Source organism: Phalacrocorax carbo, chromosome Z (genome assembly GCF_963921805.1).
Source record: "Phalacrocorax carbo chromosome Z, bPhaCar2.1, whole genome shotgun sequence".
In the NCBI taxonomy this organism is placed as follows: Eukaryota; Metazoa; Chordata; class Aves; order Suliformes; family Phalacrocoracidae; genus Phalacrocorax; species Phalacrocorax carbo.
Genome location: NC_087548.1, coordinates 45,074,590 through 45,101,628, shown reverse-complemented (window position 1 = coordinate 45,101,628; position 27,039 = coordinate 45,074,590). Strand labels below are relative to the sequence as shown.

The 27,039-nt window shown below is 39.6% G+C and overlaps 1 protein-coding gene across 2 annotated transcripts in view; it reads right to left on the bottom strand.

Moving 5' to 3' along the window:
• DAPK1 (death associated protein kinase 1) overlaps positions 1-27,039 on the bottom strand; it is a 90,461-nt gene that overhangs the window by 17,965 nt on the left and 45,457 nt on the right. For both annotated transcript variants that reach the window (XM_064439586.1, XM_064439587.1), the window contains exons 4-18: positions 21,850-21,988; positions 19,800-19,929; positions 19,469-19,517; positions 19,326-19,352; positions 18,748-18,900; positions 18,554-18,599; positions 16,851-16,940; positions 15,457-15,549; positions 13,769-13,888; positions 12,492-12,590; positions 11,587-11,685; positions 10,324-10,422; positions 8,666-8,863; positions 7,429-7,626; positions 3,951-4,049 (exon numbers count right to left, since the gene is read on the bottom strand). In XM_064439586.1, the coding sequence (XP_064295656.1) occupies positions 3,951-4,049; positions 7,429-7,626; positions 8,666-8,863; positions 10,324-10,422; positions 11,587-11,685; positions 12,492-12,590; positions 13,769-13,888; positions 15,457-15,549; positions 16,851-16,940; positions 18,554-18,599; positions 18,748-18,900; positions 19,326-19,352; positions 19,469-19,517; positions 19,800-19,929; positions 21,850-21,988 (1,639 nt within the window). The remainder of the gene's footprint in view (positions 1-3,950; positions 4,050-7,428; positions 7,627-8,665; positions 8,864-10,323; positions 10,423-11,586; positions 11,686-12,491; positions 12,591-13,768; positions 13,889-15,456; positions 15,550-16,850; positions 16,941-18,553; positions 18,600-18,747; positions 18,901-19,325; positions 19,353-19,468; positions 19,518-19,799; positions 19,930-21,849; positions 21,989-27,039) is intronic.

Below are 27,039 nucleotides of genomic sequence, written 5' to 3'. Positions count from 1 at the left end.
GTGCCTGCTGTCTGAGAGGAAGAGCAGTCTAGTGGCTGGGCATCAGAACTGCTTCAGTACTAATGCTTCCTGAGTTTCCAGTCTCGGGCACATCCAGGGGAACCCTAAACCTTCAAATAAAGGGGAAACCTTGATCCCCTTCCTGAGAATATCTGTGATAATGGAATGCAGTCTTCACCAACCAAGTGTGAATTTTAACTGGATCCTGAAATCTTTGGCCTGCCTCTAAAGTACAAAGTAGTACTGCTAGAGCCTGACCATGCACTATACCAGAGCGCAGTGTGTTCCTGTTGCAACATAAGGTTGGAGATGGCCTGGCAAACTCCAGCACCAAGCCCATATGCAGCAATAGATCTCTGCAGGGGTACTGTCCCTTTGAACCTGAGCAAGTCCCACACCTCTCAATGGATATGCCACAACTGTCCTGGCATGGCTTGGGTAGCTTGGCACCCTGGCTTGGTCTGATTCATTGCTCCATGGGGGTTTGTTCTGGCTTCAAGCCTGGCTTTGTGGAACAGCTGTACTCTGATACATCATTTGTTTAGCTCAGTCACAGCTATTTGGCACAAACATAAAGGAATTAACCATCTGGTGGCTATTTGGCAAAGAGCATGGATGGCAGTGGCTTAGTCAGAGCCTGATTGGTGAGCATGGCTATACTGGCATGGAGGTGACTACTCCAAAACTGGAAAGATGGCAACAGGAAAGGTTCAAATTGCTAAAAGTCTAAGCAGATGTGTGCACAGAGCAAGACCACCTGTAACAGTGGAATGGCACTGTCATGACACAGACCTCCTTCTCCGCTTCCTAGCAGGTTCCTGAACTGAAGACCAGCTGTCTGATACAGCTGCCTAATCTTGGTTCAGACTGCTATGAAGGAAGAAGACCTGAAAAGAAGCTCCAACAGGCTTTCGTGCTACCTTTTGCCCAGGCATTGCTCCTAGGCTTTTGCCTTTGGTCCTCACCTGAGCAACATTACAGCTGTATGCCTGTGTGTGGCCATGTACCTCACTAAGCCAGCCCCTGACTTCCAGGTTTGACCTTGAACCTGTCTCTTCCCTATGGACTTGCCTGGCGATCACTAGATCCTTGGCTGACCATGATCACCAAGCCCAGTTCCTGACCTTGACTCAACCTCAGACCTGCGTCATTGTTACAGACTTGTCCAGCAACACAGACTCTTGGCTGAAGCTGGGTGTGATCACTGGACCTGCTCTGTTTGCCTTGCTTGGGTACTGTGGGACTGGGCTCTTGTTGGTGAGGTCATTGCCCCTGCTTGCCTTGTTGTTTACTCTTTGCTCCTAGCTCACCTTCCCTTATGGAGCAATGCCTTAGTAAGGGCATAGCCTGACAAGCATGATTTTTGAAATCCATGGTCATTAGACCATATAGTGAACACTACAGGCAGAAAGGTCCATGGAGCAGATGAAGGATACCCCAGAGCATTGGCAACAAGCACCAAGTACAGCAGAAAGAATTAGAAGTCAAATTTACCCCAAAAAACTGAATTTTGAGAAGTTTACATTGAGAGGTGCTAGAAGTTCTGTTCACATATCTGTTGAAAATTAGGCTCCATTTATTGATTGAGATAACAGGTGGAAAAAGCATTTACTTCCATGAAAAATATATGAAAAGAACAAAGTTCCCTTTTTCGTCCAAAACTGTGAACAAGATGAGGCTGTTTATTTCTCTGGATGTCCACTGCAGGATGAACTGTAGAGCACAACAATAATTAGAACATACATACACAAGCAAAATAGCAAATGGATTTCGCTAAGTTGTTTTCCTGTTCAAGTCTTCTTGAAAAGTACAGGGATCTATACACTGGAACAGCAATGCGCAAGCAAAGCTGGCATCTGAAAAGGGCCTGGTTACAGAACCCATGCCAGCATATTTCACACCTGGTGGTAATATTTCATCGTAATTGCGGACTGGCTCCTTTGCTGCAAATCAGACAGCTGTGCCTGCCAAGAGCTGGTCCTGAGTTTAACCGGCCATTTGCAATCATTATCATCTGAAGTTTTTAAGAAATATGACAATTTTAAACTTGGTACTATTTTAGAAACTTCTTTGAGGAGAAGCCAAGAACATGGTGCCAGCTAGCATGTGAGCACAATAGAATTTTTGGGGGCATATTCAAACATTGGAAATTATTGTATACGGTTCACTAAGGTCACTTAACATTCATGCAATCAAATTCAAAATCAAACTAGTTCTAAAATGCATTTTAGCATGGGGAGGAGGCAGAGAAATCATACTGCAGCCCAGTCACTTAACAGTGTTGAAAATGTTAACTCCTCAGAAACGGCATTCTGAGAGAAGAAAAAGGTAATTAATTCCACTGCACTGCCTCAGAAAGAGCTGTTAATAAGAGTTTTCAGAGCAGTTGAACATCCACCTAGCAAACTAATGCAAAACTGAAGTGCTATTAAAATCACCACATGTGCTTCCTCCCTCCTTCTCCTTCTTTTCCCTTCTCTCTGCCACAACACTGCGAATGATGAGGAGTTATGTATATTCACTCTGCTTCTCCTGCCAGATTTATTATCAGCATGATTTACTTTGTTATCTCATTCAAACTGATCTAAACTAAGGAGATAAAAAGTACTTTTACCGTGGAAGGACAGGGTCCACAGAGGCAATTATACCAACACAGCCATCATGACATAAATGAAGTGATAACATTTTTCTTATATCTTATCTCTACAGTATGTAGTAATGAAAACATAGGTACACAATGGGACATAAAAAAAAAGGGACAAAAAACAGGTGACAAAGGAAAATCTGTAAAACACACCACAAAGTCCACTGCATGCATATTTAATTATTATTGATTAATAAGGGTCATGGCAACCAACAATCTAGGCACTATCAAAAAGTCATTTTTAGATGCTAAACTTGTTTAAGCCACAATTCCAAGTTCATTGGTTTTAATGACTGCTTTTTGAAGGCTTCTTCCTACCATGAGATACACACTTAGAGGAAGAAAGCCCCACAGTGCTAAATGTACAGGAAAACAACATAAAACGTTTGTATTTTCTACCAAATAGGTAAAGCAAATGAAACAGAAATGTTCTCCTTTCTGCCTCCATTTCACCTGTCTCAGGGATACTTTGTAAGGAGAACTTTCAAAAAACTGGACTCAACTGAAATCTAATCACAACATGATTTCAATATACAGAGCAATAGTTATTTCTGGGCAGAACGCACTGGTTATGATGAGCAGCAATGTAAACTAATCCAATGCATCTGAAAATAAAACATGGTTTGTTTGTTCAACACAGGTAATGGTGTGTATGATGCCTATAATGTATCATGTGTGCATGAGGTGTGCATGATGAAGGCCACTTCATTCCTGTTGTGGATATGTCAGCTAGGAGGATGTTTCTTGCCTTAGTGAGAATGAAAAATAACCTCAGTGGTGCTAATTAGAAGCAGTGCTGGCTGATCTGACAGAAATTATTTGTTTTACAAGGATAGTTGCATGCTAGTTCACTCATCCATGCACCCACACATCTCCCACCATGAAAATAAAACCTTTTAATCCCCTGAAAGCAAGAAAATCATTTAAGATGTATACATTTGTACGTTAACTGTACGTGATGTGAAAAGATGTATACCTTAATACCTTAATTCTGTGGCCCACTGTGCCTACAGAAAACACAATGCAACAAGTAATTCTTTGGTGTAGGCAAAGTGGTAGCTGTACTGTACCTTAGTCAGTTTCAAATTCAGTTGTAAGATGGAAATAAGTGGACAATAGAGAGCGCTTTTCAAGCTGCGGACACACAACAGCCTAACTTTTTTTTTTTTAAAATTTCAAAATGTAATTATATTAGATCATTGTCCTTCCTCTCCTTCCACCACCCCAAGAGATGAATTAATTTCCTATTAATCCTACATCCTACATAAAAGAAGCAAGAAGCATAACAGTATCTCTCAATACTTACTGAGGTTAAAGCTTCTACGTTGGCACCAGTAAGACACAGGAACCGGACAACATCAAGAATGCCATTGTTTGCTGCCAGATGTAAAGCTGTTCTTCCATACTATCATGGGGAAAGAAGTGTCATTACCTTAGTCAAAGAACTTCACTCCAAATTTTATGACTAATAATAAAACATATTGTGCAATTATACACACTGATACACAGCAAAGGTCTTGCAAAAACTGTAAGTACTTTTGATTACACCTTAAGCACAACTGCTTAAAGGTCAATTGAAAACAAAGGCTAGACTGACTACTTAAAAAATGGGAAATAATTTTACAGCTAAATCCCCCACAACTGTGGCAGAATCCTTTAGAGGTTTTTGGCTATATTTGAGAATGTCTTTCTAATGCCCAGTAAATTTAATTGCATTTTTCTTAATTGAATATGAACCAGTTAAGTGACACTAAGTCCTTAACTTTTAAAGCTCTGGATTCCATTTCAATCCAAGTATTACTGAAGATTACATATCTGCAGCCTCCCCCTTTCCACCCAAAGAATAAAAGGGATGAATGCATGACGTCTGTCTGAAGGAATTTCTGCTTTCAGTGACAGAGGGAAAGTGCTGCAAGTATTGCTTCTCCAATTTTCGCTTTTCCCCCTGATTCTCTCCACTGACAACAGGTTCTTGTGATGTCCACTTCTGGTCTTTCATATTCAGAGCTACTGTTATAAATATCCCTACCATATATTCTCTGCTTCTAACTCCTCTTATGATTTCTTCACATATTTTCATGCTTTTAATACTGTTCTCCCTGTTTCAACCCTACATTCAGAAACAAACTCACAGTATTACTTAATGAAAAAGTATTTGAAATCAAAGCCAACTTTCTGACAACTGGAAACTGAAAAGATGCCTGGCTCCTCAAAACCCTGCACCTCAACTCAAATAGCACCCTGGCTTGTATCAGGAATATTGTGGCCAGCAGCACTAGAGAAATGACCATCCCCCTGTACTCAGCACTGGTGAGGCCACACCTCGAATACTGTGTTCAGTTTTGGACTCCTCACTATGAGAAAGACACTGAGGTGCTGTAGCACGTCCAAAGAAGAGCAACGAAGCTGGTGAAGGGTCTAGAGAACAAGTCCTATGAGGAGCGGCTGAGGGAACTGGGATGGTTTATTCTGGAGAAAGGGGGAGACCTTATTGCTCTCTACAACTACCTGAAAGGAGGTTGTAGTGATGTGGGTGTTGGTCTCCCAGGTAACAAGCTGTAGGAGAAGAGGAAATGGCCTCAAGTTGCACTAGGGGAGGTTTCCATTGGGTATTAGGAAAAATTTCTTCACTGAAAGGGTTGTTGAGCATTGGAACAGGCTGCCCAGAGAGGTGGTTGAGTCACCACCCTGGAGGTATTTAAAAGATGTGTAGATGTGGCACTTAGGGACATGGTTTAGTGGTGGACTTGGCAGTGCTAGGTTAATGGTTGGAGTCAATGACCTTAAAGGTCTTTTCCAGCCTAAATGATTTTATGATGCTAAATAAATGAGTATGATGCTCTACTGCACAGTCTGTGGAAAAAACAAACAGTGCCTTCAGTTGGTATTATGTACATGTGGGACAATGCCGGATGTGAAGATCAAGGATAAATGGTTGTTAGGCTAATGTACTCTCATTACAGGGCTCACTGCTGAAGACCTGTAGAAACAAAGATTCTCTATTTAATAAGACCCCATCTCACCCTTTCAAATAAAGAGCACACTAAAAATCACTCTAGTATACACGACTCCTAAAAGAGTAACAGGACAAACTTTAACCACAGCTTCTGTGGCCATGATCCCACCCCCACTGAACACTTGGAATACTGATTAATTTTCCCACAGCATGCCTGCAGCCAGGCCACTGATGCCAGCTCAGAATTCTCCATTATGAAAAGAGGTGCTAATCCAGCCTTATGCTGCATTAACTCACCTTCCCCAAAACGTGTTCTCAGCTGTGGATCTGGATTTAATTGCCCAGTCAATCAGGTTTAAGCTAAGAGGCAGGACTAGGGAGCTCATTATTGTAAGTTTTTTCACTTGGCAGCTGATGATTTTAATTATTAAAACCAAAAGTGGTTGCACTGGATAACCCTCAAGCCAAAAGCCTCATGCATTTCTTTAGCGGGCTAATACAGAGAAGGTCAGTGCTTTGGTAATAAATGGAAGGGTTAACTAGCAAAATGTTATTGCCAAAATATGTACTTTTCCAGAAAAACAAAGAAACTATAACACCTGAATCAAACAAATTGCAGATACCAATATAAAGACTCCTAAGAATAACTTTTAAACTTCGTAGCATATAAAAATTAAATAGGGCAGAGAAAGACATTCAGAGCTAAATACCAAGTCCTAAGCCCCACATCCTGTCAGCAGAGTCTCAGTGGCTGACCTTAATCTATTCAAAATAATCAAAGGAAAAGTTTCTTCAGACAGCTTACTTGTCTCTTATAGATCTCTAGGAGAAAAGCCAGAATATTAAAACTGTAAAGCATCATTCCGTTATCCCATACATTGCAGCACTAGCATAACAGAAGAAGCAAAAAAGGCACTAGTATCTCAAAGTTTAGGGACAGGCTATTAAATGTTCTCTCTGGAAAGTGCTTATAACAATTATGGACAGTTCACATTTTTAGCTGACAGTAATCCAGTGATATGCACTGGAATCAACATTTTTAGGCTTATAATGTCCAAATGTTTCTGCAATTTTCATGTGTTTGTGAAACCATGATCAATAGGAAAGCTCCCCAAAAGCACCTCACTCAGACTGCTGAATTCAACTTTTGAAAATAATTTTATATTTTACATTTTAATTCTGAGATTTTCTGTACCCTGCCAGTGACAATTTGTTTAACAGATAAATTAAAGCTATTCTATTCTCAGATAAATGTCTGATTAGGATTTATTTTAATAAATCAATTCAATTCAGAAAAACAAACCAGCCAATATGACACATTTTTATAACCCGTAACAGAATATGTGGATGAGTTAAATCCCTTGTTAGATGACAGTGCAGATCTTTTAATGCAATTTGGAGAATTCAAAGTGGATTTTTCATAAAAATGTATCAGTCTTCAATTCTGTATATAAATTACTGATATCAAATCATAGCAAATCAAGGCCAGCAGCAATGCACTTCATCTGCTCTTCAGCGCCTATATGTAATCTGCATAAAGCAAAGCTATTCAGCTAGGGAAGAAGGTTGGTATACACTTCAACATTAGAGCTGAGTGGCAAAATACACTGTGAAAATTCACTTGGGCTCTTTGTTCATGGATCTTTAATCATCTATTCAACCAAAACAAACTTAGGTAAATTTGCAAGGTGAGCAATTTAATGCTTTGCATTTGGCCACTTAAAGAGAGAAAAAAATAAAAGGAAAAACATTTTTAGTATCAGAGACCTGGATAAGGTAATCTAATGCAATATTAAACAAAGCAGTTCAGTACCCGTACTCCATTTACCTTATTAGTGACATCCAAATTACAACTTGCTTCACAGAGTGCCATCACAATAGGAACATTGCCATCTTTACAGGCCACATGCAAGGGAGTGTTGCCATGTCTGTCTTGGAAATCTACAAAACATCCTTGGCTGATGAGAGTTTTAACTACTTCTATTTGACATCTTCTTACAGCAAGGTGTAGGGCTGTATGACCATCCTGAAATTACAAGATAGCTTGTAAGTGAGATTTAACAATGCTAAAAATCAAAGCATTCTGTTGAGTCACAATCATTCCATGTAACTGGGTGCACCTCCTTGCCTCAAGAATCACAACGGTTTTTATTTTTATCTTGAGGTTGGAGGCAGAGAGATGCACTATATCTGTCAGACCAAATCAGCTATGGGATGAAAGCAAATTTCTATTAAGCCACTTGGTTTTGCAGTGGAATGGATGAAATGCAAATACACATTCTCTACTGACGACTTCCCTAGGAGGTGGGAGAGTAACCAACTGTAACAACCAGCTGAATATTGTAAACCACTCTAGTGTTTACTGACAGAAATGGCTGATGTAAAAGTCATGCAACTTGCTTAGTGGTCAGTAACTTTAGAGACAGAACTTTCTCTCTCTGTGGAACAACTTAAAGAGACAATGTGACTGGAAAAAACATTTTAATTCTTTTAAAGACAAAAGCATTTTTCTGAACTTGCTCTAATAACTGTTTAGTAACTATCAGCAATGAAGGTAGCTAAAAGGATAAGCATACCAAAAGTACAAACACTGAAATGCAGAATTTATTTGTTGGGATTATGCCATGAAAGACAGAAGCCAATTCTGAATCAAAAGGAGTTATAATTTTAATAGTGGGAATTTAGCTGTTTGAAATAGGTGTGATTTATCCAACCCATAGGAATCAAAGGCAAACAGTAAATCCATCTTTTTTCTCTTAAGTCAATAGTTTGTTGCCAATTACAGAACCCAGTTATCTTGCCATTCTTCACAGAGTGTTACTTACAAGGTGATAACTGATAAGGTGATAATGAATCAGCAAAAAACAAATTGTGGAAAAAATAATCAGTGGGCAACTTTGAAGACTAATGCAGTCATTAATAGCCTCCATGTTAACTGCTCAGAAGACCCATGTCATGGCAACAATGCTGGCTTGCAGCATTCAAACGAAGCCACTCAGAGACACAACTCTGTGCCACTTGTGATCTCTGGATGTAATTCCTGACCAAAACCAACTCAAACTAACCTTGTCTGTTGCATCAAGGTCAGCCCCATGTCCTGCCAAGCATTCCACAATATCATGGTAACCCCTAGCAGATGCTGTCAGGAGTGGAGTCTCCCCTTCTTTGTTTTTGATGTTCACATCACAACCTGCTTCACAGAGTGCTTTGGCAACAGAGTAGTAGCCGTGCCAAGAAGCACAATGCAGTGGGGTTTCTTCTTCCTATCAACATGGAAAATTAAAAAAAAAAAAAAGACAGAGCTGAACCAAATGCCAGGAGGAACAACGCCCCAGCTTAACTTAGACAGGAAGATGACACAAAAGAAAAAAGTAAGTCGTAGAAAAAGTTGTTGTAATTTCTAATGGTGACATTCTCAAAGCAAGAATAACTCCTGCTGACATACCAAGTGATTATGGTAACACACCAGATTTTCATCATTGCCTGGATTCTGAGTCCATATTTCTCTCCATAAAACTACCTACCGACAACACCTTGCATGTCAGCAATCTTAGTTTCCATGCTTCTAAAGCTAACTGTCTTGGTTCTCTCACTTGAAAACTGATCCTCATTCATAAGCAACTTCCACACCCTGTGTGCTGAGGGACTAATCCAGGGTTTAAAACAGACTGCTCACTAACAAGATGCAAATCCCTCTAGACTCGCAGTTTGAGGCAGATCACACTGCTTACCGTGTTCAAAAGGCAGATCCTAGTAATTTAGGAGTGCAGGCCGTGACTTGGGCACACAGAAACCAAAGTCCTTTAAACACACATCAGGACAAGCCTTTGAAACTGTAGGCATTTCGAGTTCAGTTGTGACTGAAGTTCTAATCTGCTTTTTGCTTGAACCCAGGAAGCTTCAAAATATTCACCTTCAATCTCCTTGTACTTCATAACAGTTATGTGGAACACCATTAAGAAACTCCAATGTTTTACAAAAATACACTACTGAAAGTAGCCCACTGAAAAGCAGGGAGGATTAAAACCCACTAAAAAAGTAACTGTATCAAATTCTAAGAAATAGGGTATCCTTTCTGTATCTGTCAAATATAGTAAGGAGACAATTGATGCTGATATTAGAGGACTTGGACTGTATTCAAGGTTTCTGTAAAAATCTGAGGAAAATGAAACAGTCGAAGAGCATGTCCTGTGGTCCCTTGGCCTGCTGCTGCCTAAACAATATAAAGGTAGTCCTACAAGATGCAGCACTTGGGGACACTTGTGGAACTCCCACACACAATTAAATTTGGGTCAGATGGATGTTTTTTTTCTATTAAGCCTTTTCTTTCCTGTTTTCTCACAAGACCTCTCAAGAAGCCCTCCTGACCCTTCCTCTCATTTTCAAAAATGAGTGCTTGACACTTCAGGAAAGTCCCATGACAGTTAAAAACAAGCCGAAGTCAAGGCAAAAACTGATAAAAAGCTTTAGCTGAACTCACAGAACACACACTACCACCCATACCCATACCTTCGTCGTGTTAACGTGTGTTTTGGAACAGTAGTTGGTTCATGCAGTTTTTTGCATAGTCGTGTTCACCTATTAAGAGGCAGAAAACCTCCATAATTCTGGTATTTTTTTTCAAATGCAAACATGCCAGAGGCTGCAAGACAAGACTAAGAGTTTGACCACCCATACTAAAGTCATATTTGTTGAAGAAAAACAGACAGTGTCCATGACTCACCTTGTCTTGAAAGCTTGGATTGGATCCAATGCTACAGAGAAACTGAACCACATCCACGTGCCCATACCGAGCTGCGACATGGAGAGCGGTCTCCCCAGACTGCAATTACAGAAAAATGTGCCAGTGTGATTTCATGTCACCCCTAGATATACTTTGCCGTGTACAGCCTGAATGACTGCACGCTACATGGAGTACTCCTCCCTCCCCATAACCCAGCAGCACAGCTGTGGTCAGCAGAGATCTCCCCCTTATGAACTGTAGTTGTACATGACAGATACACCACCACCTGACAGGTTATTTCTTCAAAGGCCTTCCTTTTTCAGAATGCATTTTTGTACTTGGTTTGTTCCAGGTCACAGACACAATGGGATTTCTGAGCAATATGAGGTGGCAGCTGTGTGTGCAACTGATGTTGAAACAGATGTCCTATTTCTATTCATTCTATTTGCATATGCGCCCCCATCCCCGCCCTGTGTATACAAATGTAGGGAGTTGGCCTAACACCTTGGTATATCCTGGTGTATTTTGGTCATTACATGCAATTACTTGCAACCTTTTGTCGAAATGATATGAAAAATAAATGCTATTTTTATTAAGAGAATAAACTCTTTCCTAGTAGCCCTACTGGGAGTCAAACACTAATTTTGCTCATGTGCCCTGCCTTGTTCCTTCAACAAAGCAAACTGTGTTTCACAAGCATAATTGCCTCTGTACTGGAGCTTTGGCTAGTATAAAAACATTGCTACGGTATCAGATTTTAAGAGCAACTAGTTTCTACAGTTAATGTTGCTCAAGTAACACTGCTGGAGACAAGGTAAGTGCTCATCAGCTATAAATTGTTAGGCTTCATTATATTCAACTTAAAAACAGCCAAATTTACTTGTCAGACAAAAGTGATTTTCAGTCAAGGGGAATGAAAAACAGAATCACGATTCTACCCTGAGTTCCAATGAGAAATCTAGTCTTCAAGTGAAAATTAATTTAGGTTTGTACTTCCCCACCTACCCACCATGTACTCACCACATTTAATATGCACACTTGGTTAACATTTGTCAGGAGAATAATCAGTACATCCAGATACTTCAAAGCTGTCTTATCACAGCCCTATATGTCAGCTTATAAAACCACACTAAAAAGCCAGTCACATTCTTGGAATTATGGCACAGCTGAAAATCATTCCAATTGAAAGACCTCACTCTTTGCAAAGATAAAGTTATAAAAAAAGGGCTCTCTGCATGAAAAATGAAGATTTTTTTTTCTTACCTTATCCTTAACATCCAAAGGACATTTATTTTCATTGAGAAATTTCAGTGTTTCTACATGACCATGTCGAGAAGCCCAATAGATTGCATTAGATCCAGCCTGTCAAAAATATTTGAATACAGATATTACTGATCAATTTAGATCCTAATTATAGATTTTCAACTAAGGCATACATGCACTTAGACATACACAGATATGTTGAACAGCTATTCAAGCTCATATGAACATATTTACTTCCAAAAAAAATCTTCAAATTGGTTCAGCAACGCCACATTCCAACAATGACAACAAAAATGTCTCTATGCAAGGGGGGTGATCAACAGGATCACTAACTGTTTGCAAGGATAATCCTTTCTCCCTTGTAAGGGAGATTTTTGGAAAGAACAGTCATGAGATGAAAACTTTTCTGCTGCTTACTTTACCATCTATTAGTCAGAGAAGAAGACAGTGCTTCCAGTATGCTTTAAATGAACCCCAGCTCTTTACAACACATTTTGAAAAAAAGATTGTTGCAAAGCATACCCTCCACCGCATATGAGTTTTAGTTGTGATATTGCTCATTGCTAAAATGTGCATTTGTCTTTCCATACTAAATAAAGTTCACCATTGTGTTTCAGGGTAATCACTAATTTGAACTAATTGAGGCAACCGTGTAAGCACAAACTACATTTTAGGACTAGTATCATTCAAATTACTTCAGCTAATAATGTGATCAAAATCAGAGGGCATGCACTAGTAATAAATTACATTAGTAAAGATTTGCTTTTATCTTTTTGCTGTGGGAGACAGAACGGGCTTTATACCCCAGATTTTTTCATTTCCAGTACAACTTTGTCTGAACTGCATGTCCTCTCCTAACTGTACTGAAAAACTTACACAGAACAGTGACAAAGCAGAACCCTGACCTTATCTTGAACATCAATACGGGATCCACGCTTTAAAAGCAACTGAAGCATCTGAATGTTTCCACAGCCAGCAGCAATCAGTAGCGGAGGTATTCCATGCTAACAGTGAAATACAAGCAAAAATTATATATTTAATTTTTGAAGGATTAAGAAAAGGGAGTGGAACAGAAGGCAGGCATTGAATGGCATCTCTGAATTTCCAGCTTCAGATTAGGTCTTCAAGGAACACTACACAGAAAATAATTTGTCCCTTTGTCCAAAGTAGTTTATTGCACAGCAATCTTCCATAATTTGGGGATGAATTCACATTCATACACCACATACCACATATGTGATATACCATGTATTAATGGAATGCTTTTCAAATTAGGAATACTAATGCTAAGCTCTCATTAGCCCAGTTTGGCAAGGATGTTCCCCTTTGCAACTTCTTTATATCTACATTTTAAGCCAGGTTACCTAAGAAGTTTTCCACACCACCTGAAACACACAAGACACCAGCAACATATGGGAAAGTTAAATGGAACTGCACCACTAAAACAAAAAATATATTGATTTATTGAAAGGTTCAAGACCCCATCACAATAAAATAACAGATGCTTTACTTTTATAGTGCTCTTCATGAATATTTCTCAAACTATTTTATAATGAAGGTCAGTATAACCATTCAAAAAGGTGAAAATTAGAGCAGAGGTGATTTATCCAATGTTAAACAGCAGAGCCAGTAACAGAACTTTGGTCTCTTGGTCTCAGTTCCAATACTCCCTTTAGTACAGCAGCAGTGTACTGAAACAATGTAGCAGGCAGTAGTCTAATTTCTGAAAATGAGTGACACCATCTAACATTATATTCACATAACCAGCTTCTACAGTATGGGACTTTTGTTTCTAACAATGCTTTGCAATGTTAGTTCTGGCAGTTTGGTTATTCCCACATATTTTGCCATCTTCATCTGACACAAGAAACAACAACCGCAAACAAAAGCAAAGGCTGATACCTGTTGTATCACAGGTCTTGACAACAGATTTGATTAATACTTTTTCAAAGGCGTAGGCAAAAAAACCCGTTTTGGGCTCAATTTTCAGGTAGTTTGAGAAGACTGAACACAGAACACATTAAAATTTTTCATAAAGAAAGGCAGAATTATTTTGCATCCACTTGTCTTTTCCTTTTAATTTCAGAGGTTACATTTATCTTTTACCTATTTTACAACCACGTTGCTCTATTCAACAGGGTGATGGCTAGTCCGCCACACACCTCACACAGACCCACACTACCTTGTTGGGTTGATTGACATCGTAATTTGTCAGAGATCCCAGAAGATGCTGTAATCCAGGAACATTGTCATCATTGATGGCATGAATAATAGCTTTCATCACAAAAGAATCTTCCTCATCCTAGTAATTAAATGAGAAAGAAGAAAAATCGTTAGCTTCAAGGAAAAAGCCCTTATCTCAACACCTAAAAATCTAAAAAAATTTTAAACAGGAAAATTTTCGAAGTCTTTTAGAGTGCTTCAGCTGCAAGTTGTAATCCTTCGTGAAGCATATGGCTAAGATGTACACATGTTATGTGAAAACCCACACCAAAACCCCCCACGCTTTTTCTAGTACAATATGCTTCCCTCTTCTTCAGACACAAACCTGTTACTCATTGAGATTCCAAACAGGTTTCTTTCACTAAATGTATTTGGTTTTTTGCTCTTAGGACTTGCAATAGATGCAATACTTGTATAAAATGAAACTAATTCCATGCATATATGGGAATATTAGAAAACCCAAGAGGTATAAAAATACAAACTGGAGTATCAAGTTTTGCACCATCCAGGAATATGACACAGGAGATGTACTTTGAACCAAACTTTCATCTATTTAAATGGACCGGTTAAAAATATAACGCATAAGTAATGAGCCTAGATACCTCTGCAGGTGTAACTTTCTTTTTCTCCCATGCACTAAAATGTCAAAGAGCTGAAATTCAGTGAGCCAAATATTTGGATGACTCTTACCTCCTCTATCCCAAGGTTTCAGATTTTTTGTAACACTAACATTAGGCTACAATCCTTTCTGCTGCAACACAGGTGTGAAATGCTGATCCAGTGCTAAAAGGCATACTGATAGGTGAGGTGGGGGAGGCAGGGGAAGGAGGGCAAGACTGAGACAACAAAGAACATAGAAGTATGAAGATAAGAAGAGGAAAAGCGGAAACAAGAGTGAGGAGTTGCCAGGAGGGACACAGGGGAGATAATATGGATAAAAAGGGCTTTGCAGAATTTTTGAAGTTGAAGTTTGATCCTATTAGTGCACAGAAAAGGTGAGGTTACCCAGCTCATATACATACTTTGCTGATCACAGGGAATTTGTGAAGCGTGTATTAAAACCTGGAGAGTAAGCTAAATAAGACTGCTTTCGGATTTACAAGCAATTGTAATTACAAAGCATACAGCAATTGCTCCTGACTACTTAAATCTAGTGGATGTATATAATACCACAAACTGAATACTGGCCAACTTTAAAATTTCCTCCTTAAATAACCGCTTGTTGTGATACTGCTGTCTAGCATTCAACTGGACCTAAGAGGGTCCCAATGATTTTGAATATTCTGTTAAAAAAAATGTAATATCATTTTACTCTACACAGTGCCATGAAAAATTCAGATGCAACTTTTTCACATTATAATTGCTACTGTACAAAAAATCCTCCTGAATCAAACTTCAAAACCAAGATAGATGAATTTCTGGCACTAGCTATCAGCCTCACCATGGTAATTAATAAATCAAATTTCAAGGTTTGTGTCATGCAGAAGATCATGACTATGGATAACTGACCTCTGTAGCCTTAAAATCTATTTCTTCCTACATATGAGATTAATTATGCAGATTTTCAATAGCCCAATATTTCTGTTAGAATAATTTCAGAAAAGTTTAAGTTTCAGATGTAGTAAAGCATTCTAAGCATGCACTTACCAGAGTATCATCACTCCTAGCGACACTCATGTTACTTCTGGACAAGAAAGATCTTGATAATCTTTGGCACAAGGATATTAAGCGCACTGATTGCTTTTTAAAAATAATAAGAAAAAAGCTATATGTAAAAAAGAAATCAAACCAGAATACTTGTGACAAGATACTATTTCAGAGACTTTAAAGGAATACTGTCGTATTAGCAAAATGAACTGGAGTTTGACTTCAACACCCCGCATCTCTTTTTTAGATTGCATTTGAACCATCAGTTTCTTTTGACATTTATAATCTGAACAGACTATTCATATGCACTAAGCACAGCTACATAATATTTTCGGATTGTTACTATTTCATCAAGCTGTTCAAATACAAAGAAAAACAGATTTGTACTACATTATCTTGTTCACATTGAGAACATTTAAATGTACATATTTTAAAGTATATACGCACAGAAAACCTAATCTGAGTGTAAATTAGCTGAGAGCATTCCTTTAAACGTCCTATTACAAAAGAGTTTAACGTATTCCTAAATGCAACATTTCAATCTAGGGCAGCAGACTAGTACTTAAATTTTATAATGTAAATATAATAGAAAAACATTGATGTTGACACAGACACTAAACTGTGGCAAAAAATTGTACTGCATAGCTGGATATCTTGTGCCTTTGGTCCATAGCTTAGCAAAATCATCCTATTTCTTGGCCTCTGTGACAATGAATAAAAATCCTTTTCTAATAATAATGACCTCTGGTGTACGTATTTCATCCCTCCTAGTGATAAACACAGATTTCTCATACAACAGTCTCACCCTTGCTTAGTATCAGCGTGAATTCCCCAATGTGCATGCTGAAGTAGGAAGGGTAACCATCTGGAACTGCTCCTTGCATAGATCAACACTTTCAGCTAATACCTTGGCCCACTTCAGGAAAGATTAAGTGATGCCAACCTTCTAAACAGGTTGGCAGTCTCAGACCAAAAATCCTTTGCAAAAGAGACTAGTTTTTCCTTCCTATTCTGTTGAGTGTTGGCATAATTACTGGAATAATTCCGTGAGGCCTACTTAACGATGTTTGATTTAATTGGATTACTGCCACAAAAACACGTACCTACGCTTAAAAGTGCGTTTTCTCTGAAAACGTTACCAAGACAGATGATGACAGCATACAGCTAGATGCATAAAAAAACCAAGCCACACACAAAAATTTGTATGCAAATGATTAACAAAGAAGTCTTCTCCCAACCCACCATACTCAAGCACCAAATAGTTCCAAGTGAGAGAGGAATGGGTTTCTTCTTCCTTCTTCTCCACTCCTAAAGGCACTGATGTTTCCCTGGAGCAGGTAACGCTACCTCATTTGCATGTCACCAACATTTTGAAGATTTACTGAATGACTTACTTTCCATTTTTGTCGTGCTGCGAACTTTTTGAATTTCTCCATATTCACTGCAGATGCTTTTCTGCTAAGTACTTGCTGGGTGTCTTTAGGCTATGCACAAAAGGAAAATAAAGCTGTTGTAAAATATCCCACAATTACAACCAGAACTTTCATAAAGCACCTTCACGTATGTAAGACTCTGTCCTTCAGTGATGAATTCCACTTACATTATAATAGTACTGTAATAACACTGCAATTATAAAGTAATTGTAAGCCTATCATATTAACGGCCACAGCCTAGTGGCATGCAGATAGAATTTCTTGAGAAAATGTAATATATTTCATGCAATACTAAAATTGTTTTTTCCTTTTAAACAAAAAAAGTCAACAGCCAACAGAACATTCAGCTTCATCCTTCACCTCCATCTGTGACAGAGGCATTGGTTACCATCTCCCAGATAAATCTTGTTCTTAGGGAGGATTTCCTGGCTGATTTTAAATGCAGCCAAACTTTGCTCCAGACTCAGTGTAATCAGTTTGATGGTGTTGGGACCCAAAAAACCCACACCCCACCTAAATGTGCAGCAAGTTCTAAGGCTGCACCCTTTGAATTTTCTCATAGGCTAACACTAAGCAGCAGTTACCAGTGGAGTATACCAAATTTTGCACTATATGACCCCATACTTGAAGTAATTTTTATAGTGAAATGCAGGTAAAGGTAGTGATGAGAAGGGGGAAAAGAGGATATGCCCAGTGGGTAGGGGGAGAATGCCCAGAAAGTTAAGGTATAAAGGAACATAACAGGGTACAAAACCACATGTCTTGTTGCAGGAGTAGAAACCTTCTTCCTGGGAGACAAACTTGGACAATGCTTGCTTCAGCAGTTTAAAAGATCATTTCAACATGTTCAACATGTTTAAACTGTTCTAAGATTTGCCCACCAAAAAGTCAGCAAAGCGCAGTCAAATCTGTAATTTGGTGTATTGGTGTAGAAATGTCTGCCATAGGATGCTGAACTCTGAACTGGAGCAGCTGTGACATGGATAAATATTCTGCTAACTTGTTCTCTGGGAGGTGGAATGGGGTCAAATACCCACTGTGCATCCCCAAGACCAGTGAAATCAATGGCACTGAAGAGGTTTACTACTCACAGTCAGAATGTGATACAGAACAGAAAAAAATTAAGTGGCAGGCATTATGACACACATTAAGAAGAATGATAGGTCCCATTTTCTCCCCCTCAACCTAGCAGCACCACAACAGCTTGACCCAAACTAAACATTGTAGAACACTGAAAGAATTGGACCGCCACCCTCCATCAACTGCTTTCTTCAGTATAAAAAGGAAGGACAGAAAAGTGATGATCCTTTTTTGCCCAGTCTAAATAAGGAGATTAGAAGAAGAAAAATGTGAGAGGAAATTGGACTAGATTCAGGGAATGTACCTTTGTCAGTGCAATAATCCCTGAAGATTAGCTTCGCTGCTTGAGCATGATTTTAACCTCAACAGTGGGCTATGTCCCTATTGCTAACTTATACAGAGGATATGTTAATGAATTCCACATTCTGCACATACTAGTTTTCATACAGACAGTTTTCCAAAACAGTAAGTTGTATTAAAGGATTATGTTAATTTTACTTGTTAAGGAACTTAAAAAGTTAAAGCGAAGGATGAAACGAAGAATGATTAAAAAGAGGTCAACAGAGAATGAATTACATGCTAACCTTGATCCAAGGATGCAGCAAACTATCTTGAATAGTCATTCTCTTCCTTTAATAGAATAAAAGACAGAACTGTTTCAGATAGTAAAAAATAAATACTGGTATATGTTTATTAAAATAATATCTCAGAATATCATGTAATTTGAAATACTGGAGATACAGGCGGCAACAGTGCATACATAAGAGAAAAAACTCACTTTGGATCCTTGACTAGAAGCCTTCTTATAAAATCTTTAGCTAGGGCACTGGTACTACTGAAGAACTCTTCTTCAAATTCATAATTCACAGCTGACACATTTGCTAATGTTTCCTGTTTGGTTTCCCCAAGAAATGGTGATGCACCACTTAGACTGCAAGAAGGACAGAACATTCCTCTCATTACAAGCTGTTACATAGCTGTTCCAACCCTCCAAGATCTAATAACTGCAGAAAGTGAACCTTTTTCTTTTCTGCATTAAGACTGTAAATGTACTTTCAGGAAGATGTGATCTAGCAGGGCAAAAAGCTTTGCTGTAATTTCAGACAATATTCATTAAGATAAAACTGCTGTGGAAAATCACCAACAGATTTGAAGACAGCTTCCCATGCCATCTCAATGCTGACTAATGGCATTCCTTTAGTAATTATACTACTGCTTTTATGATCACTCAACTTGAATCATGATGTGCAATCAAAAACAGTTTGACTTATAGAGACACCACCAAAAACCCAGATGACAGAATCAGAATTTAAAAAACAATATTTGCAAGAACAACCCATAGATTTTGGTACTTACAGAATATAAGTGATCACACCAATGCTCCTGGAGTGATGAAAGGAAAAAAAATAGGATGAGGGAGAGAGAAGAAAGAAAAAAAAAAGGTTAGAACATAAGAATAATCATGAGAGATTTATTTCAAGTAAGATCCAATAACTTACCACATATCTGCTTCAAGACCAAGAGGCTCATAATTTACTATTTCAGGAGCTAAAGGAGAAAGCAGGAAGATCAGTACCTAGTCAAAGAACAGATCTATGTCACTCTGAGCCTATATCTGTCAGAGATAGTAAGCTAAGATGCTGATAGATAGAAACACCTTAATGCAAGTCTAAGTTGGGACTGAATGCTACAAAATGCTTACTTAAAATTCAAAATGTCATGAATTACACACAAATGACATAATCTGTAACTCAGTCAAACCAAGCTCAGCCACATATACTGCTTCACAGACTGAGAAGGAACAGTCTGAAGAAACAACAGTTTTCTTACCAACGAACTCTGGTGTTCCGAAGATATTTTTGAATTCATTTCCAAAGTCAATTTTGTGCGCTAGACCAAAGTCAATAATCTTGATTCGAGGCTTTGGTACATTCCTGTCCAACAACATGATGTTTTCAGGCTTTGAGAGGGAGGCAGAGGGAGAGAAAGAGAGATTATACATAGGTATGAAACGTCTGACACATAGCAGCATTCTTCAGCACTAAACAAATGCTGAGAGTCCTTCAGCCTCTTGAATTGTGTCTTCAGCATAAAAATCCTGTATTTTCCTATTATGATCTAACATGTACTAAAATTTAACTACACTAAGTTAGGATCTCATGTTGAGGCAGAGTGCTATGACTTCCATAGGGCCAACATTTTACCTCTTGTAGATACAACAGTTGCAGTTTTCACGAGGACTGACCCCAAATGAAACATGCTGTCTTCAGTAAAGACCACACCCCCTGTGCTATGGCCATTCCAGCAGTGCTGGGAGCATGCAAGGCACAACGTCCTATAAACCAGTATTTGGGCTTTTGGTTAACATTTGGTTAACATTAGTCCCAGAAAAAGGCTTCTTTCATACTGCACAAGCAATCACCGAGTTATATCTTGTTGCCTTTGGGTCTCCAAGAGAAACTTTAGGAGTAGTCCAGCTCCTGGATTTTAAGGCTTAACAAACTTGGAAAGAAAGGATAAAGAGCAGGCTCTCATGTCTTTTCTAGCTATATTTTAAAATATGGACTTTGGATTGTTTTAGAACAAAGATTTGCAAAAATAGAACAAAGTTACAAGATCAAAAGTCAAGATGATCATCAAAGGAGCCTGCTTCTGCACTCCATCACTTTAACTAGCACACAGAACTAGCTACTCAGTCTTCATATCCTGTCACGTCCATAAGCTGGCATGCTCTGAAGAGTTCCTGAAGCTACACCCATCCTGCTCACATTTTTAAGGACTTCTGGAGTCATTAGGGCAGCTCTTCATCATTGCCCATCTTTTACCTCTCTTTCCCAATTACAGGGGCTGATATGTGCAAATGTAGTTTTCTTCCTTCCTTCCCTACTTTTTTATTGCATACTTTTATTGTTGTGCATACTTTAGTTCTTCCTGCATACTTTAATTCACATAAACTTGGTATCCAGTGCAAGGTTGCTTTTTGTGTTACAAGCACATTGGCAAAAATTTAAATTTCAACTGTGAGAAATGTATTTCTTACTAGATTCACAATTCTTTTCTCTTGCTGACTGTCATACAAAGACCAAATATATTACTGTAGGTAATGAGGATGAGACTAGAAAAGGTAGGCTTATGCTGAAAACCATCCCCTTCCCCACCTCATCCCTAGAATGCAGCACTTGTTTGAGAACTGCATTGCAATAAAATAATGATGCCTCCTTTTTCTATTATAGACATAGTTGCCAACTTCAGCAGATTTCAAGGAATGTTCAGCTGCCTACCTCTGAAAAAAATCTTCCTGAGAAAAGGTTCTAAAATCAAAACATTAAAAAAGCAATAACTGAGTTTAGATACAAACGCTCTCTTTTCATTACCAAAAGGATGCAAGTTAACAGTTTTTCTAAAATCAAAGAGCCGCAAAAGCAAGAATAGTATCTGCTCTGTCTGCGCTACAATATTTGTACTTAACTCTGTACTGTTTCAATTTAGTACCTATAAATAACATTCATGTGAACATAAAATATATACAACAGCAAAAAAAGTTAGAAAAAAGGCATCCTGTTTAAAATATTTAATCCAGATCCCTTTTGCATTCCATAAAATCAAAATCATCATTATTATTTCATGATTGCTTCCTCAAAATAGTTTCATTTTGTCAGAAGTTGCCATTTTCTGTGAAGAACCTTATATTAAAAACAGATGGGAAGTATTTACAGTTCAGTAATTTCTTTTCAATAGCTGAGCCTTCCTCTGTCTATATAAACTAATAAAACAAAACTACAGCCAAGATCTGCATGATGGCAGATCTGTGGCTGGTGTTACAAAGGACTTTTAAAGGACGTTCCTTACAGTTGTCAAGGTTTTTATCTGCTCAACACACCTTAAGATCAAAGTGGGCAATTTGCAGAGAATGGAGGTACTGAACGCCATTAAGTATCTGTTTGAGAAACTCCGTGGCTTCCTCTTCTGTCAGAGATTCTTTCTCAGCTAAGAAGTCGAAGAGCTCTCCACCTGCAACACTTGAAGAGCAGAAGCAGAGTTATTGCCGAGCTTGCTTTAACCAATGTGTTCCTTTTTACCGTAGCTATTCTCAGACCAGCCTTGAAAAGGAACCAGATGCTTTAAATGTTGTCAGTATAAAAAGATAAAAATTAACTAATTCAATACTCAAAAGAGTAACTACCCCTCCTCCCCCTGAAAAGAATACAATAGAGTCTTATTTTCAAATGAAATAAGGTTTAAAAAACCAAACATGGTTGGCTGTATCTAAATTTAAATGAAGTAAAACACACCTGGTCTCTATATGCACATTAAAGTGAATAAAATTAAATGTGAAGTAAGTATACTCAAAACATACTAATGTAACTGGAGAGGTAGAAAATAAAACATGAATTGGCTCATACTACCAGTAAAACATCAGATATCCACCACCACCACCCCACCCCGAAAAATAAAAAATTTAAAGCTTACTTTGAAATAGTTACTGGTAGCTGTCCTACTATTCAGCTTCTGAACTCCTCAAAGCATTCGACTCTTTGAAAATATATTATATTCTTTGGAATAGCGTATTACATTCAGTACGTATGTTGTATTTGTACTCTAACATTACCACCCCTTTCCCACAAGCAAGGCCAGTACTGCCCCTAAGACTATTTCCAGAAAGTGTCTTAGCTGCACAGGCAGAAAGGAGAGAGGTGAGAAGTGAGGAGGCTATATAAGCACAGCTAGATTTTTGCATGTGAGAGAGGAATAAATTTAAGATAACCCTTTTCTCAGATCTGTCAGCAGTCTGGCAGGAGAGGTGGTAACTGCCAACAGAAAAATAGATACTGACGTGAACAGGGAACATGAACTACTACTATTCTTAAAAAAAAAAAGATCTCCTTTCAGTTTAAGGACATATACTGAAATGACTGTCCGCTCTGGCAAACTGCTTCTCCTGTTTGTAAAAGCAGCATTATTACCATTTCTTGGCGAAGTAAGGAGGGGGTCAGCAAAACAACTACCATGGACTTCCAGAGAGCAGACTTTGGCCTGTTCAGGACAACGGCTGGGAGAGTCCCTTGGGAGACAGTCCTGAAGGGCAAAGAAGTCCAGGAAGGCTGGGCTTTCTTCAAGAAGGAAGTCTTGCAGGTGCAGAGGCAGGCTGTCCCTAAGTGCTGTAAGACAAACCAAACCAGCAGGGAAGATGACCGGCCTGGCTGAACAGGGAGATTTTGCTGGCACTCGGGAGGAAAAGGAGAGTTTACCACTTTTGGAAGAAGAGGCAGGCAACTCAAGAAGAGTACAGATACCTCAAGATGGCTGAATACCTGCCTGCTGATGGGGAGCTGTGAATGAATTCCCTGTTTTGCTTTGCTTGTGCGTGTGGCTTTTGCCTTACTTACTAAACTGTCTTTATCTAAACCCACAAGTTTCCTCACTTTTACCCTTCCGATTGCCTCCCCCGTCCCACTGGTGGGGGGGCACAGTGAACAAGCAGCTGGGTGGTACTTAGTTACTGTCTAGGGTTAAACCACAACGGTACTTTTTGGTGCCCAACATGGGGCTTGAAGGGCTCAAGATAATGACAGGTTTGGTTAGCGTGTGCTAGATTGAATTTATAGCTGTTATTGCTGTTTAACTATTAATTGGCAGGGCCTTGTGCTTGCCATGGGACTTGCTTGCTTTACTGTGGAAGTAAAGCAAGTGCTTTACTGCCCAGTGCTTGTTAGCTGCTTTTTGCTCTCAGTGCTTGTTGTACTGCTTATCCTCTTACTGTGCTGTGCCTGGGCACGCTCTGATAACAACAATGGCCATGCACCTGGGCTGGCAGGTGACCAGGGCATGGCTGCCATTTCTGTGCTGCTGTACTGGACAGGCTGGAACTCCAGTGTGAACTCGAGTTGAAGGGACTGTGACCTGCGGATGAGTTCATGTGGTAGCAGGACACCCCAAAGTGTCTGTGACCGTGGATAAGTCCACACCAGAGCAGGTATATCGCAAAGTGTCTGTGGCCATAGTTATGTCTGTGCCACAGCAGGTGTACCTCTGAAGAAACTGTAGCCCAAGGATGAGTCCACAACAGAGAAAGTACACCTCAAAGTGACTGTGGCTGTGGGCAAGTCTATGCCACAGCAGGTATACCCCTGGAGAGACTGTGGCTCCACGTGGAACAGGTACACCCCTAAGGGACTGCAGTCTGCAGACAAGTCCAAGGTGGAATGGGGGCAAGGGGAGGAGTTCTTTACAATGTTAAACTCTATAACCCAGCCCAAAGGGGCCAGGGGTGGAGAATGTAATGGAAATACCTTTAAATTGTGACCTGTGATTTGAGTTGCATGTTATAGGAATTACTACAGCAGGAACCACCCGAACCAGTGGAGGACAAGCCTTACAAGAAGCAGTGCAAGTGAAGCAGTGACCTGACCTGAGCTGGCTTTGGTGCCCAGTAACTCCACACAACATACCACCTCTCCTGTCCTGAGTGACCACCAGAACAGATGGAACCCAAAGTCATGGACTAAGTGAACTCAGTGGACGTTCTGTGGATATTCATGGGCATTTTAAAGAGATTTTACAGGGGTGGTCCATAGACTAAGGGAATGATAGCTGTGTATTGTGTCAAAGGATGGGAAAAAGAGTGGTGGTTAATAAGATGGTACTGGATAGTGTGCACATGACATAAATGGTATGGAATAAGGCATGGAGAATGTGCTGGTTTTGGCTGTGTAACCACCTTATAATAGCACAAAATAAAATGTTACCTGTATTTCAAAGGTAATACACCTAGTGCTTGGCAAGTCTTGAAACTGAGGTCCAGAAAAGCTAACAGATTAACAAAATTTGCCTTTTTTTCCCCTTAAATTGGAAGTTAATTAGCCAAAGTGGTAGATTTTACCATAGTGTTGTGTCCTTTAGATGCTTAAGTACCATGACCCTAAATGACTCAGCAGGCCTTGCTTAACAAGTAGATGAGAGAGGTGAGAGTAGATGCAACTCACTCAAAGCTTTGTTCTAGAAGCAGCTGTACCTCTGGTCTGCAGGATTTTAGTGTGCCCCTTCACATTATGCACCTCACCCTTAATGCGTAGTGTGAGATCTTACATGGGTTCACCTCAGAGTGTGGGGGCCATTGTGACTTCTCCTGTTGTTACTCCTCAGCTGCGAGGGGCAAGCTCAGCACACCGTGTCCTCCCTTAGGTCCCTGCTGTCGCTGGCAAGCACAATACCCAGAGACAGCATCTTCTGCAGCTTACATTTACTGGCAGGGCCATAAGGCATGAGAGAAATGGGGCTTTATAGCAACAATGAGTAAAATGTTAAACTAGCACACACAAGATGACCTGGAAGCTCACAAAACCCCAGCTTCCTGGAAAGGTCCCTCTGATTCAGGTGGCCTCCAGGACCCTTCCCATACATGAAGGACTGTGACCCATGTCCCCAGGGAACCTCAGTAAAGAAGGCTGTTCTTAGCTTCCTCTTCACGCTTGTCAGGAGACTGCTTACTCCCTACCTTCCTGCTGACTCTGGCAGGTCTGTTATTAAGCTATACCATCACAGGTATACAGAAGACCATGGTATCAATGCAAGGCAATTACTTCAAGCAAGACATAGAAGGTTAATACAGGTCCACACTCAACATCCTTTAGAAGTTTCACTTCCACAATTAATTCACTGGATTATAGTGCCCTCAGGTCTACCACCAGAGTCTGCTTTCACAGATTTCATAACCAGATTAGTTACCTGGAATCACTAGATGATCTTGACTGGACTTCCAGACATCACAGTTAGAACAAGCCAGCAGACACCAGCTATGTAAGTAATTGCAGTCTTCACAAATGTCCTAAAAAGCTGTTGGGTTTTCAAGTCTAGCCTTGTGCCTCAGCTGGGATAACAGAGTTGCACAGTAAAAAAACACCACACATTTTACTGTCCCATGGTCGCTTTCAGAGGTGGACCCAGAAGCGAAGCAGAAAGCCCCATTCTACCTGTGCATATCCCATCTCATGCAGAGAAGCAGTCTTAACCTAAAGGAGAAGGGGCAGACAATTCCATACATCTGCCCATATGACTGATATTTGAATGTCAGCTTCTCCCAGGAAGTACATTACTTCCACCTCCACTACAATGCCCCTGCCCTATTTCTAGGTTAGCTTTGGGGTTGCTGGTGCACAAACACCCTCCTGAAATCTGGCTGAAACCACACATTGCGCAAGTTTCCAGACCTATGCAAACTCACTCCCAGCCTGCCTTTGGGGCTCTGCAGAGGAGCCCATGCAGCCAGCGTCAGACTGCTACCAACCACCAACTGGATAAAGATTGCTTCCTGAAGAGAGTAGTGGCAAGAGGTTCACCAAGCACTAGTGTTTCTTCCTGTAAAGTATCCTCTGGAAGCGCAATGCTTCTCCCCATTCAAGTTCTCTGTTTGCTGGTAGGAATTACCAGACAGCTTTCTGAGCGGTTCATCTGTGCCTTAATGCAACTCTGATCTCCGAAGTGCTAGCAAGTAACTGATGGGCAACAACCTATACCACTTCAGATCAACAGAGGAGCTTGTTTACAGTCAAGTCACAGCTAAATTTCTTTACAGCTGCAAAGCCTCTATGTTCACCTTCACATACTTTTTTTCTTTAAAGTATTAATTCTTTAACATTCCTGTATAAAACCTTCTTGATTACCTTTAATGAAGTCACAATTTTGCAATTGTAATAGGTTGTTCAAATATTTTGCTCAATACAATAAGAATTTGTGGTTGATGGAGGTCACATCTTAATTCTAAAGGACAGATTATATTATCAACCATGTCATAACACAGAAAGCCATAATGGCTAGGTAAACCAATTTTCACTGTCATAACATGACTATATTTTATATTGTTTCTGAGCAGTGGAGCACATATTTTAGAAATATTTTGTATAAACATTTTCACGGGGAGCAAAGTTGTAATGCATTGCATCCCCAATATTTCTAGGTAGAGGTGTTAGCTTTCCTGAAGTGATACAAGTAAAATAAAGCCTTCCCAGAGGAAGGCTGACAAATGTGTTTGCAACCCCTGTATCTCCTGCTGGAAAGAAAACACATCACACCT